Source organism: Silurus meridionalis, chromosome 25 (genome assembly GCF_014805685.1).
Source record: "Silurus meridionalis isolate SWU-2019-XX chromosome 25, ASM1480568v1, whole genome shotgun sequence".
Classification (NCBI taxonomy): Eukaryota; Metazoa; Chordata; class Actinopteri; order Siluriformes; family Siluridae; genus Silurus; species Silurus meridionalis.
The window spans coordinates 11,180,264-11,193,815 of record NC_060908.1 but is presented as its reverse complement, the minus strand read 5'-3'; the positions used below and the strand labels follow the sequence as shown (position 1 = coordinate 11,193,815).

The 13,552-nt window shown below is 37.5% G+C and overlaps 1 protein-coding gene across 1 annotated transcript; it reads left to right on the top strand.

Annotated features, from left to right (window-relative positions):
- Positions 1–2,857: 2,857 nt before the first annotated feature.
- On the top strand, positions 2,858–3,684 carry LOC124379113 (gamma-crystallin M2-like). The gene is made up of 3 exons (XM_046839223.1): positions 2,858–2,869; positions 2,953–3,201; positions 3,400–3,684. Exons 1-3 carry the CDS (start codon positions 2,858–2,860, stop codon positions 3,682–3,684), a joined length of 546 nt encoding a protein of 181 aa, XP_046695179.1.
- Positions 3,685–13,552: the final 9,868 nt, after the last annotated feature.

Below are 13,552 nucleotides of genomic sequence, written 5' to 3'. Positions count from 1 at the left end.
AAAAGAAACAGGTAAAAAGAGGCTTTGTTTACATGGCTTTGTAACAGCAATTAGAGCATAAAATGTTAAACTGTTGTTGTGTAAGAGAGAGTGTGTGTGTTTGTGTGTAGCTGGATCACTAAAGTGTGTGGGAGTTATCTTTTTTTTTATTTGCTGGGAACTGAAGTCGTAGTTAGCCAGCAACAATTGTGCTTCTGATGTCAGCTAGGGAAAAAGGAAAGACGTTTTTGAAAGACATTTGGTGTGAATTGGCTACAATTTTATGTCTCTGTCATCTCCCAGCTGCATACATGCACAAGACTTTGCATACACTTGGCATAAGCACACAGTTCTATGGTGATACAGGCTGATGACACATCTATGCTGTTTTTCTCTATCTGTCATTTTACCTTAGAGCTGCGAGACTGACCTTCATTGACTAGCCCATCTATTTTGAAAATGAATGGATATGTGTTCAAGCATTTTAGCTGAAGCTCAGGAGACATGGTTCACATACCCTGTTAACAGGTGGTAGAATCTCTGTTACTGTGTGTGCATGTGTCCCTTATTTGTCCGGCGTCTTAGCAGTCCACTGGAGCTCATGCTTTTAAAATTGATGTCATGGGTAAAGAGATAAAAACAGCATGATCCGTTTTACTGTTCACAGGCTATATCTTTACTTCCTGCAAACGGCAACGCTCAGTTTGAAATGGTTAATAAAGCATTCTCCTGTTGAAATCCCCTGTGTAAGCTTTAATCTTTCAGTATGGACCACACTGAACACACACACACACACACACACACACACACACACACACACACACACACACACTTCTCCATCCCATAATGCAGTAGTGGTATGCTTTCTCTCTTTCTCTCACACACTTACACACACATCCAACTTCTGGCATGTAAGCATGCCACACTTTAATAAGCCACAGCTTTAAAGAGAGTTGATGGCAAGATTCTGCAGTGTCACTACTGCTCTAAAGATCATAAAAAAAACATCAAAAGTATGATGACAGGACATCTACAAATACAACCTTTACAGAATATAATGAATTTATGGATGTATCTAGAATTTCATATTATATGATTGAAATAAACTGAAAAAAATGAGTATTCAAATAATTTCTGGATATTCTTCTTCTAATTTTAAGTTTAAAACAGCACAAGTATCGTAATAAAGTACAATTACTCAAGTATTTCCCAGCACTGGGTGGGAACCCAAACTATCCTTGACATCATCATTAATTAACCTGTGGCTCTTGTGGGAACATTTCCTGTTTCCCCTGAATGTTAAACATTACCCCAGCGCTAAAAATGACACTGTTTAAATTCATAGCACTAAAATGTCAAAAAGCTGCTTTAGAACATCAGTCTACACACATGTTTTTCTATGGAAGGCAAAAAAGGGACTGCATGTCACTTCCACATGGCCAACTCTCAAAAGGGATAAAGACTCTCATGTTGTTTTGCTTCTCCAACCTGAGAGTTGCCAGCCACAGATGTCTAATCATGATTAATGTCTGCCTGCACACGGACCTTTGCAGTAAGCGGGATATGATCCAAAATTATAATTAAATTAGTATTTTTTTTCTTTTCTTAATCAGGCTTCCAGGCTTCCACTTCAGGAAATAGAAAAAAATCACACACAGACACTCCCACACAGACCCCTGCCTCCCTTTTTCTCTATAGTAAAATTACTTACATGTGTTTTGGAAAAAAGGCCACAGATGGACATGCACCCAAACAAAAACTGTAGAATGGAAATCTTCCGATGTCTGATCAGAGGGCATTTAATCAGCTGCTGTATACTGGTGTCTCCCAAAGGCATGTTGTCCAGTGCACATACACAATCTCTTAAAATACATCTAATGTGCCATTTGACCAGGCATTTCTTTATGACCATTCACAAGTGATCTGAATAACACTGATTGTCACTTCATCATGGCACCTGTTAGTGGGTGGGATGTATTAGGCAACAAGTGAACATTTTGTCCTCAAAGTTAATGTGTTAAAAGCAGGAAAAATAGGCAAGTGTAAGAATTTGAGCGTATGTATGTGTGTATGTATGTATGTATGTATGTATGTATGTATGTATGTATCCTAGCAAATGTATCTGTTTGTAATTTTCAAGTAATGTAATGCAATAGAAAGAAATATCTAGTTCCCATTTTATGTAAAAAAATTTGAGGCTAAATTATAAACACAAACCTGACTAGGCTGTTACTAAGAATGAACAAATGAAAGACTTTACATGTATGTTAATGAATGCAAGCCTAGCAAGCGTTTTTGTTTTTATTTTTGTTTTCATCCCCAGTTTAGTGACACTTGAATCATAATTCTTAATTGATCATTATCATAATACATAATTAATCATTTTTAATTAATACTGAATATAGTATATCTTGATTAAAGTTACGTCATGACATAAGCTGGTGAGCACTTTGACCTCCAATAAGCACAGATTGATGTTTGGTGACAATTGCATCTGGTTGCCTTTTCTATTGAAAGACTGTATGAAACTGTCCTTTGTCAGCTTGCATTAAAGAGAAGTGCATTTCGGTCAGCCAGGTATTCAGGAATCATGTATTTAAAACAACAGGAACAAAACACATAGATGATCCTAGCATGTCTCTAGTATGTATAGACCAAAACAATGGACTTTTAGCAATAAAAAGAGCTACATTGTTATGCCTATAATGTCATTTGGAAGACTCTGAAGACAGCAAAAGCCATACAGATCCCTGTGGGCCCCTGAGCTATGTTGCTTGGTCAGGATTTTACACAATTGTTTGGACTAGGTATAAATACAAGCGTTAAACCAGGAAGGGCATCCAGTTCAGCCAGTCAAACCCTGATGAGCAAAGCCAAAATGATGGGCAAGGTACAGGCAAAAAAGTGACATCAATTTCAATTTATTGACTAAACTGACAATTTTTAAATGCATGGTTCTAATTCTTTAAACAGGTCATCTTCTACGAGGACAGGAACTTTGGTGGCCGCTCCTATGAGTGTAGCGGTGACTGTTCCGACATGTTCTATTACATGAACCGTTGCTACTCCTGCAGGGTCGAGAGCGGCTGCTGGATGGTTTACGATCGTCCCAACTTCATGGGCAACCAGTATTTCATTAAAAAGGGAGAGTATGCTGACTACATGGGCATGTGGGGCTGGGGTATGAACAACTGGATCAGGTCTTGCCGCATGATCCCCATGGTATGATCATTAGCTCTGCATTGTTTTGAATTTCAAGACCAGAACCCGCAGCACTGCACAGTTTCATGTTTAGAATGAACTAATAGTTGGTAATTGCCAGATAATTACTTTTGTTAGGGGAAGGAAAGTACTGTGCAATGTGCTCTGGGATTGTAGTGCAGCCCAAAAGTGATGGTATTGCTTTCTGTTTCTGAACAGTACCAGGGATCTTACAGAATGAGAGTTTACGACAAGGAGAACTTCATGGGCCAGATGATGGAAATGACCAACGATTGTGATTCCTTCATGAGCCGATACAACTGGTGGAATGGTTGCATGTCTTGTCACGTGATGGACGGCCACTGGCTCATGTACGAGCATCCCAACTACAGAGGCAAGATGTGGTACTTCAGGCCTGGAGAGTACAGGAGCTTCAGGGATATGATGAGAATGGGTGGCATGAGGTTCATGAGCATGAGGCGTATCATGGACTCGTGGTATTAAAAGCCACTATGAAAATCTTGTAAAGAGACCATTTGAAATAAACTGTTTTTAAAAAATAAATAAACAGTAACTTTTCTTCATTTGCTAATTGGCATCCAACTTGTGTCAGATAATATCACCTAATGTAGAAAATACTACACTGTGAAATCTATGTTGGGGTACAGGTATGTTTTATATACTCATTCACAAGGGAACTTTTGTATTTGCCTATATATCAACTGGTTATTTTTGCTTTGTTGAAAAAAAATCTGAAAACCTTTAGAAAACCAACAAGTGCAGGGGAGCTTGCACAGAAACTTGGAGCTACCTACTGTAGCCACAAAAAAATCATAATATTCTTGATTGTTGATGATTAATGGTCATATATGCTTTCTTCTGAAATCTGAAAATTTCTATTAATCAAATTGTTGTTATTCTTAAAAAAAATTATTCATCTTGTACTGCATTATTTTTAAACAAGTGAGGGACAATTTTTAAATATGTATACAACTAGTGTATACATCATGTACATTAGAACCCAAAGTAACTGGTCAGCTCAACCAAATTTTGATAAGCCTTAAACCACTATTAAAGCAAATGGTCATTAATTTACAATGTATTTAACCATTAACCTCTTTGACTTTGTTCATTCTTCTGGATTCATAATCACAGCCTTCTTGAAATCTCTAGTCTGATTGGTTAAAAGATGTTGATTAATTTTCAGATTTGCATTAAAGCACTCATTCATATATTGTATTCAACTTAGTTACATTTGGATTAAAAAAGTGTGTGATTAACAGACAAAGAAAAATGTCTTGTTAAGTCTCCAATGCAAGGTTTGCTTCAATCATTTCCATCACTAATCGCTATTATACATATAAAATGCACTGTTAATGAAAAAATATATTAATCATTAATCATTTACATACAACATGCTTTATTAAATATCGGTGTGGTCCAGGTGAACATATATAAAATTTAGTTGGCATGTTTTGCATAAGACCAAACCAATATTGATGTGATTAGTTACTGGGATTAGTGGTTGGGATGTGTGCAATAGAGATTATTCTGGATAGTGGGGGGTTGATGAGATCACTTTGGGGTGATCGGGGATAAAAGGCGTCGTATTTGGGATCCAATAGAGTGCGTGCCTCGGGGTCTCTGAGTTGAAAATCTCCTTTGAGGAGGATGTGCATGGGTGCCACCTTAGACCATTGTGCTGTAAATAGGGCAGGTCAAAGGCCAGGCTTTTCACCTCCTCTTTACTCCACTGCCCACTGATCTACCCTGTCATTTGTCAATTAAACCCCTGATGGGAGGCAAAAGCACCATGCATGGGTGTATTTGCGTGACTTGTGTGTGTTTGTCAAAATGGTCATCATGCTGGCTTTTGATTCAGTATACACACACACACACACACACACACACACACACACACACACACACACACAAAGGACCCCCATCTTGTATCTCACACTGCCACTCACCACTGCCCTCCAATGGTTCTTAATGAGTGTCAAATTTGTTCTTCTTTTACAACTGGAAGTAATATTATCAAATGCGTTAAGACAATACAGATGAAGTTTATTATATACCTGAATATTCAAGCTATTCACCAAAGCAGTATTGAATACAATTTAATAAGTGGTGAATGCAGAAAGTGACACAATTTCTAAGCATATTTTTTACATGCATGTAACCATTATTTATCTATGATTTATTATCAGTTGAATAAGTGTAACTTTAAGACAAATAAATTGACTTCCAAAGCATAAATTCAATGATTAATGCTAGTAACACAGTACAATGTAATAATTTATAATATAATTTATTTTTTATATTAATCTACAGTAAAAAAAAAAAAAACGCTTAATATAGTCAAATGAAGTTTGCTGAAGGGCTGGAGAGTGGTACTATAATGAGTGTCTGCAGGAAACAGTGAAGCATGGTGGAGATTCCTTCCAAGTTTGGGGCTTCATTTCTGCAAATGCAGTAAAAAAATTTGGTCGGGATTATTAGTGTTTTCACTACTAAGAAATACAGGAATACAGGCACATTAAATATTAATCATACAATACTATCAGGGATGCATCTGATTGGCCCTAATTTTATTCTGCAGCAAGAAAAAGACTCCACAGAGCACTGATCACAACATCTTCAAGTCTCTCTGAAATTACATAATGAGACAGAAGGATTTGAGGCAGTCTACATCCACAGAAGATCTGTGGTAAGTTCTCCATGTTTGAAACAACCTACCAAGTTCCTTCAAAAAACTATGTGTAAGTGTACCTAGAAGATTGATGCAGTTTTGCAGGCAAAGTGTGGTTACACCAAATAATAATTTGATTTGGATTTCTCTTCTGTTCATTTAATTTCCATTTTGTTAATTTATATATATTAAAAAACTATTAACTATATCTACAGGGAGTGCAGAATTATTAGGCAAGTTGTATTTTTGAGGATTAATTTTATTTGAGGATTTAATTTGAACAACAACCATGTTCTCAATGAACACAAAAAACTCATTAATATCAAAGCTGAATATTTTTGGAAGTAGTTTTAGTTTTAGCTATTTTAGGGGATATCTGTGTGTGCAGGTGACTATTACTGTGCATAATTATTAGGCAACAACAAAAACAAATTCATACCCATTTCAATTATTTATTTTTACCAGTGAAACCAATATAACATCTCAACATTCACAAATATACATTTCTGACATTCAAAACCAAACAAAACAAATCAGTGACCAATATAGCCACCTTTCTTTGCAAGGACACTCAAAAGCCTGCCATCCATGGATTCTGTCAGTGTTTTGATCTGTTCACCATCAACATTGCGTGCAGCAGCAACCACAGCCTCCCAGACACTGTTCAGAGAGGTGTACTGTTTTCCTCCTTGTAAATCGCACATTTGATGATGGACCACAGGTTCTCAATGGGGTTCAGATCAGGTGAACAAGGAGGCCATATCATTAGATTTTCTTCTTTTATACCCTTTCTTGCCAGCCACGCTGTGGAGTACTTGGACGGTGTGATGGAGCATTGTCCTGCATGAAAATCATGTTTTTCTTGAAGGATGCAGACTTCTTCCTGTACCACTGCTTGAAGAAGGTGTCTTCCAGAAACTGGCAGTAGGACTGGGAGTTCAGCTTGACTCCATCCTCAACCCGAAAAGGCCCCACAAGCTCATCTTTGATGATACCAGCCCAAACCAGTACTCCACCTCCACCTTGCTGGCGCCTGAGTCGGACTGGAGCTCTCTGCCCTTTACCAATCCAGCCACGGGCCCATCCATCTGGCCCATCAAGACTCACTCTCATTTCATCAGTCCATAAAACCTTAGAAAATCAGTCTTGAGATATTTCTTGGCCCAGTCTTGACGTTTCAGCTTGTGTGTCTTGTTCAGTGGTGGTCGACTTTCTGCCTTTCTTACCTTGGCCATGTCTCTGAGTATTGCACACCTTGTGCTTTTGGGCACCCAGTGATGTTGCAGCTCTGAAATATGGCCAAACTGGTGGCAAGTGGCATCTTGGCAGCTGCACGCTTGACTTTTCTCAGTTCACGGGCAGTTATTTTGCGCCTTGGTTTTTCCACACGCTTCTTGCGACCCTGTCGACTATTTTGAATGAAACGCTTGATTGTTCGATGATCACGCTCAGAAGCTTGGCTATTTTAAGACTGCTGCATCCTCTGCAATATATCTCACTATTTTTGACTTTTCTGAGCCTGTCAAGTCCTTCTTTTGACCCATTTTGCCAAAGGAAAGGAAGTTGCCTAATAATTCTGCACTCCTGTATATGTATATCTATATGTATATCTATATGTATATCTATATGTATATCTATATGTATATCTATATGTATATCTATATGTATATCTATATGTATATCTATATGTATATCTATATGTATATCTATATGTATATCTATATGTATATCTATCTATCTATATATATATATATATAAATATATATATATATAAATATATATATATAAATATATATATATATTTAAAGGGTTCATGGATCAGTACAGAATCATTTTAAGTCCCGGTTCGGTTCAATTTTGGTATGGTTTGGGAGAAGAAATGCAAAACATTAAATTGCTTGTATTTTTATTAACGTGTGTGTGTGTGTGTGTGTGTGTGTGTGTGTGTGTGTTTAATATATTTTCTAAAAATATGATCTATTTAACTATTCTGCTTATTTTAGCATACTTCCATCCTTAATTCACTAACTCCCTCGATAAGTGGAATTGTCAGGATTTTCTCCTCATAAAAGAGATTGTTGATGCTGTACATAAAACACTAAAGAATCCATAGCGCTAGCATTAGCCGCCAGCCACTTCCTGGTTAGAGGCTAAGGCTACCGCTATGGATTTCTTAGCATTCTCATGTATGTGCAAAACAAATCTTATTTCCGGTACAGAGTGAGTAGCCACAGTGACACTGCACTAACTCTACTTTCTTTTTATATCCCTGTTATTGTTGTGTATGTTTTCAAGTTTAATAATGTAAAATGCCCTAAGTGCGAGGCAGAGACTAAACAAGCTTGCAATCTGCCACTTAATAAGTTCCTTAGATTTTAACTCTGTTCTGCGTGTAAAAGGATTGCATTTGGTACTAAATCAAAAGCACTGTACTGAAAAACTTTAGTACGAATATGTATACTATTAACTATATCTATATGTATATCTATCTATCTATCTATCTATCTATCTATCTATATATATATATATATATATTAAAAACTATTAACTATATCTACAGGAGTGCAGAATTATTAGGCAAGTTGTATTTTTGAGGATTAATTTTATTTGAGGATTTAATTTGAACAACAACCATGTTCTCAATGAACACAAAAACTCATTAATATCAAAGCTGAATATTTTTGGAAGTAGTTTTAGTTTTAGCTATTTTAGGGGATATCTGTGTGTGCAGGTGACTATTACTGTGCATAATTATTAGGCAACTTAACAAAAACAAATTCATACCCATTTCAATTATTTATTTTTACCAGTGAAACCAATATAACATCTCAACATTCACAAATATACATTTCTGACATTCAAAACCAAACAAAACAAATCAGTGACCAATATAGCCACCTTTCTTTGCAAGGACACTCAAAAGCCTGCCATCCATGGATTCTGTCAGTGTTTTGATCTGTTCACCATCAACATTGCGTGCAGCAGCAACCACAGCCTCCCAGACACTGTTCAGAGAGGTGTACTGTTTTCCTCCTTGTAAATCGCACATTTGATGATGGACCACAGGTTCTCAATGGGGTTCAGATCAGGTGAACAAGGAGGCCATATCATTAGATTTTCTTCTTTTATACCCTTTCTTGCCAGCCACGCTGTGGAGTACTTGGACGGTGTGATGGAGCATTGTCCTGCATGAAAATCATGTTTTTCTTGAAGGATGCAGACTTCTTCCTGTACCACTGCTTGAAGAAGGTGTCTTCCAGAAACTGGCAGTAGGACTGGGAGTTCAGCTTGACTCCATCCTCAACCCGAAAAGGCCCCACAAGCTCATCTTTGATGATACCAGCCCAAACCAGTACTCCACCTCCACCTTGCTGGCGCCTGAGTCGGACTGGAGCTCTCTGCCCTTTACCAATCCAGCCACGGGCCCATCCATCTGGCCCATCAAGACTCACTCTCATTTCATCAGTCCATAAAACCTTAGAAAATCAGTCTTGAGATATTTCTTGGCCCAGTCTTGACGTTTCAGCTTGTGTGTCTTGTTCAGTGGTGGTCGACTTTCTGCCTTTCTTACCTTGGCCATGTCTCTGAGTATTGCACACCTTGTGCTTTTGGGCACTCAGTGATGTTGCAGCTCTGAAATATGGCCAAACTGGTGGCAAGTGGCATCTTGGCAGCTGCACGCTTGACTTTTCTCAGTTCACGGGCAGTTATTTTGCGCCTTGGTTTTTCCACACGCTTCTTGCGACCCTGTCGACTATTTTGAATGAAACGCTTGATTGTTCGATGATCACGCTTCAGAAGCTTGGCTATTTTAAGACTGCTGCATCCCTCTGCAATATATCTCACTATTTTTGACTTTTCTGAGCCTGTCAAGTCCTTCTTTTGACCCATTTCTGCAAATGCAGTAAAAATTTGGTCGGGATTATTAGTGTTTTCACTACTAAGAAATACAGGAATACAGGCACATTAAATATTAATCATACAATACTATCAGGGATGCATCTGATTGGCCCTAATTTTATTCTGCAGCAAGAAAAAGACTCCACAGAGCACTGATCACAACATCTTCAAGTCTCTCTGAAATTACATAATGAGACAGAAGGATTTGAGGCAGTCTACATCCACAGAAGATCTGTGGTAAGTTCTCCATGTTTGAAACAACCTACCAAGTTCCTTCAAAAAACTATGTGTAAGTGTACCTAGAAGATTGATGCAGTTTTGCAGGCAAAGTGTGGTTACACCAAATACTAATTTGATTTGGATTTCTCTTCTGTTCATTTAATTTCCATTTTGTTAATTTATATATATTAAAAAACTATTAACTATATCTATATGTATATCTATATGTATATCTATCTATCTATATATATATAAATATATATATATAAATATATATATATATATTTAAAGGGTTCATGGATCAGTACAGAATCATTTTAAGTCCCGGTTCGGTTCAATTTTGGTATGGTTTGGGAGAAGAAATGCAAAACATTAAATTGCTTGTATTTTTATTAACGTGTGTGTGTGTGTTTAATATATTTTCTAAAAATATGATCTATTTAACTATTCTGCTTATTTTAGCATACTTCCATCCTTAATTCACTAACTCCCTCGATAAGTGGAATTGTCAGGATTTTCTCCTCATAAAAGAGATTGTTGATGCTGTACATAAAACACAAAGAATCCATAGCGCTAGCATTAGCCGCCAGCCACTTCCTGGTTAGAGGCTAAGGCTACCGCTATGGATTTCTTAGCATTCTCATGTATGTGCAAAACAAATCTTATTTCCGGTACAGAGTGAGTAGCCACAGTGACACTGCACTAACTCTACTTTCTTTTTTATATCCCTGTTATTGTTGTGTATGTTTTCAAGTTTAATAATGTAAAAAATGCCCTAAGTGCGAGGCAGAGACTAAACAAGCTTGTAATCTGCCACTTAATAAGTTCCTTAGATTTTAACTCTGTTCTGCGTGTAAAAAGGATTGCATTTGGTACTAAATCAAAAGCACTGTACTGAAAAAACTTTAGTACGAATATGTATACTATTATGTACGAATGTGTACGAATATGCAAACCATACACACACAGACACACACACACACACACAGGAGACAAACACAGTCAGCCATGTGTACTTAATGGCTATGGACACAATCCCAATATCCCACATGTGTGCAAGAGCTTTTGTTTTATTTAGACAAGAATAATTCAGCACTGCCTGTAATGGAATGACCTGTCCTGTCACCTGACCTTAAACGCAATCATGCTATTCTGGAATAACACTTTCACTGAAGCGTTTGATCAAGGTGTCCAAGCAAGTCACCTGCAAATCCCTGAGGGAAACATTGAGAATCTCTGCAATTCTGGGGAAAATTGAATGTGTGTTTAAAGAAAGTGCACACAGCAATGCAGTTATAGCTGGTAAAGGAGGATTTCTTTGAAATGTTTTTATTTAATTTTTAAAAGTATGAAAACCCCCCAAAAAAAAGAAAAAAAATATCTTAGTATCTCTGTGCTAAATATTATTCCTTAGCAATCTGTATTCAGTGCACTAAATGATTAAGGATGGAATTGATTTGAAATTGGACAAGAAAAGTGGAACTACATCTAAATATAAACACAGACGTCCATGCTTTCATGCTAGCTCTAAACAACTCCATCAAATACAGAATTTTATAAGACTTGTCATGCTTATTTCATTGAAGTTTGTTATACTTTATTAATCTCAGAGACATCAACAGTTCTTTAACCTCAGCTACAGCCTTCAAATTTATGACTGGTCTCATACTGGACACCCTGTGGAGCTTTCTGTCTTGCTTTCTATTAAATTTACTTTAGTCTTACAGTTTGTCACATTTGAGAATGTTCTAAAACATTTGATGAACACACCATCTGATCCACTTAAAAGCTATGAGGCAGTGTTTTGCCAATTAGAATGTGGTGCATTTCATTATAATGGCATATGATTTTCTGAGAGGATTTTGATTTTATATTGATGAAGAGCACTTTATGAATACAAATTTGCCCTGGACATACAGTATATGTTTATTATAACTTTATTTGTAATTAAATGAACCAAATATTTTGGATACTCCAGGAGAGATAAGATTCTTCAAACACATTTCATGCTCTGCATGCATGATATGAAAATATTTTTGTAATTTCCTTTTTCTGTGTGTGAGCCTCTGTACAAATATACATTTCTGACATTCAAAACCAAACAAAACAAATCAGTGACCAATATAGCCACCTTTCTTTGCAAGGACACTCAAAAGCCTGCCATCCATGGATTCTGTCAGTGTTTTGATCTGTTCACCATCAACATTGCGTGCAGCAGCAACCACAGCCTCCCAGACACTGTTCAGAGAGGTGTACTGTTTTCCTCCTTGTAAATCGCACATTTGATGATGGACCACAGGTTCTCAATGGGGTTCAGATCAGGTGAACAAGGAGGCCATATCATTAGATTTTCTTCTTTTATACCCTTTCTTGCCAGCCACGCTGTGGAGTACTTGGACGTGTGTGATGGAGCATTGTCCTGCATGAAAATCATGTTTTTCTTGAAGGATGCAGACTTCTTCCTGTACCACTGCTTGAAGAAGGTGTCTTCCAGAAACTGGCAGTAGGACTGGGAGTTCAGCTTGACTCCATCCTCAACCCGAAAAGGCCCCACAAGCTCATCTTTGATGATACCAGCCCAAACCAGTACTCCACCTCCACCTTGCTGGCGTCTGAGTCGGACTGGAGCTCTCTGCCCTTTACCAATCCAGCCACGGGCCCATCCATCTGGCCCATCAAGACTCACTCTCATTTCATCAGTCCATAAAACCTTAGAAAATCAGTCTTGAGATATTTCTTGGCCCAGTCTTGACGTTTCAGCTTGTGTGTCTTGTTCAGTGGTGGTCGACTTTCTGCCTTTCTTACCTTGGCCATGTCTCTGAGTATTGCACACCTTGTGCTTTTGGGCACTCAGTGATGTTGCAGCTCTGAAATATGGCCAAACTGGTGGCAAGTGGCATCTTGGCAGCTGCACGCTTGACTTTTCTCAGTTCACGGGCAGTTATTTTGCGCCTTGGTTTTTCCACACGCTTCTTGCGACCCTGTCGACTATTTTGAATGAAACGCTTGATTGTTCGATGATCACGCTCAGAAGCTTGGCTATTTTAAGACTGCTGCATCCTCTGCAATATATCTCACTATTTTTGACTTTTCTGAGCCTGTCAAGTCCTTCTTTTGACCCATTTTGCCAAAGGAAAGGAAGTTGCCTAATAATTCTGCACTCCTGTATATGTATATCTATATGTATATCTATATGTATATCTATATGTATATCTATCTATCTATCTATCTATCTATATATATATATTTAAAGGGTTCATGGATCAGTACAGAATCATTTTAAGTCCCGTTCGGTTCAATTTTGGTATGGTTTGGGAGAAGAAATGCAAAACATTAAATTGCTTGTATTTTTATTAACGTGTGTGTGTGTGTTTAATATATTTTCTAAAAATATGATCTATTTAACTATTCTGCTTATTTTAGCATACTTCCATCCTTAATTCACTAACTCCTCGATAAGTGGAATTGTCAGGATTTTCTCCTCATAAAAGAGATTGTTGATGCTGTACATAAAACACAAAGAATCCATAGCGCTAGCATTAGCCGCTAGCCACTTCCTGG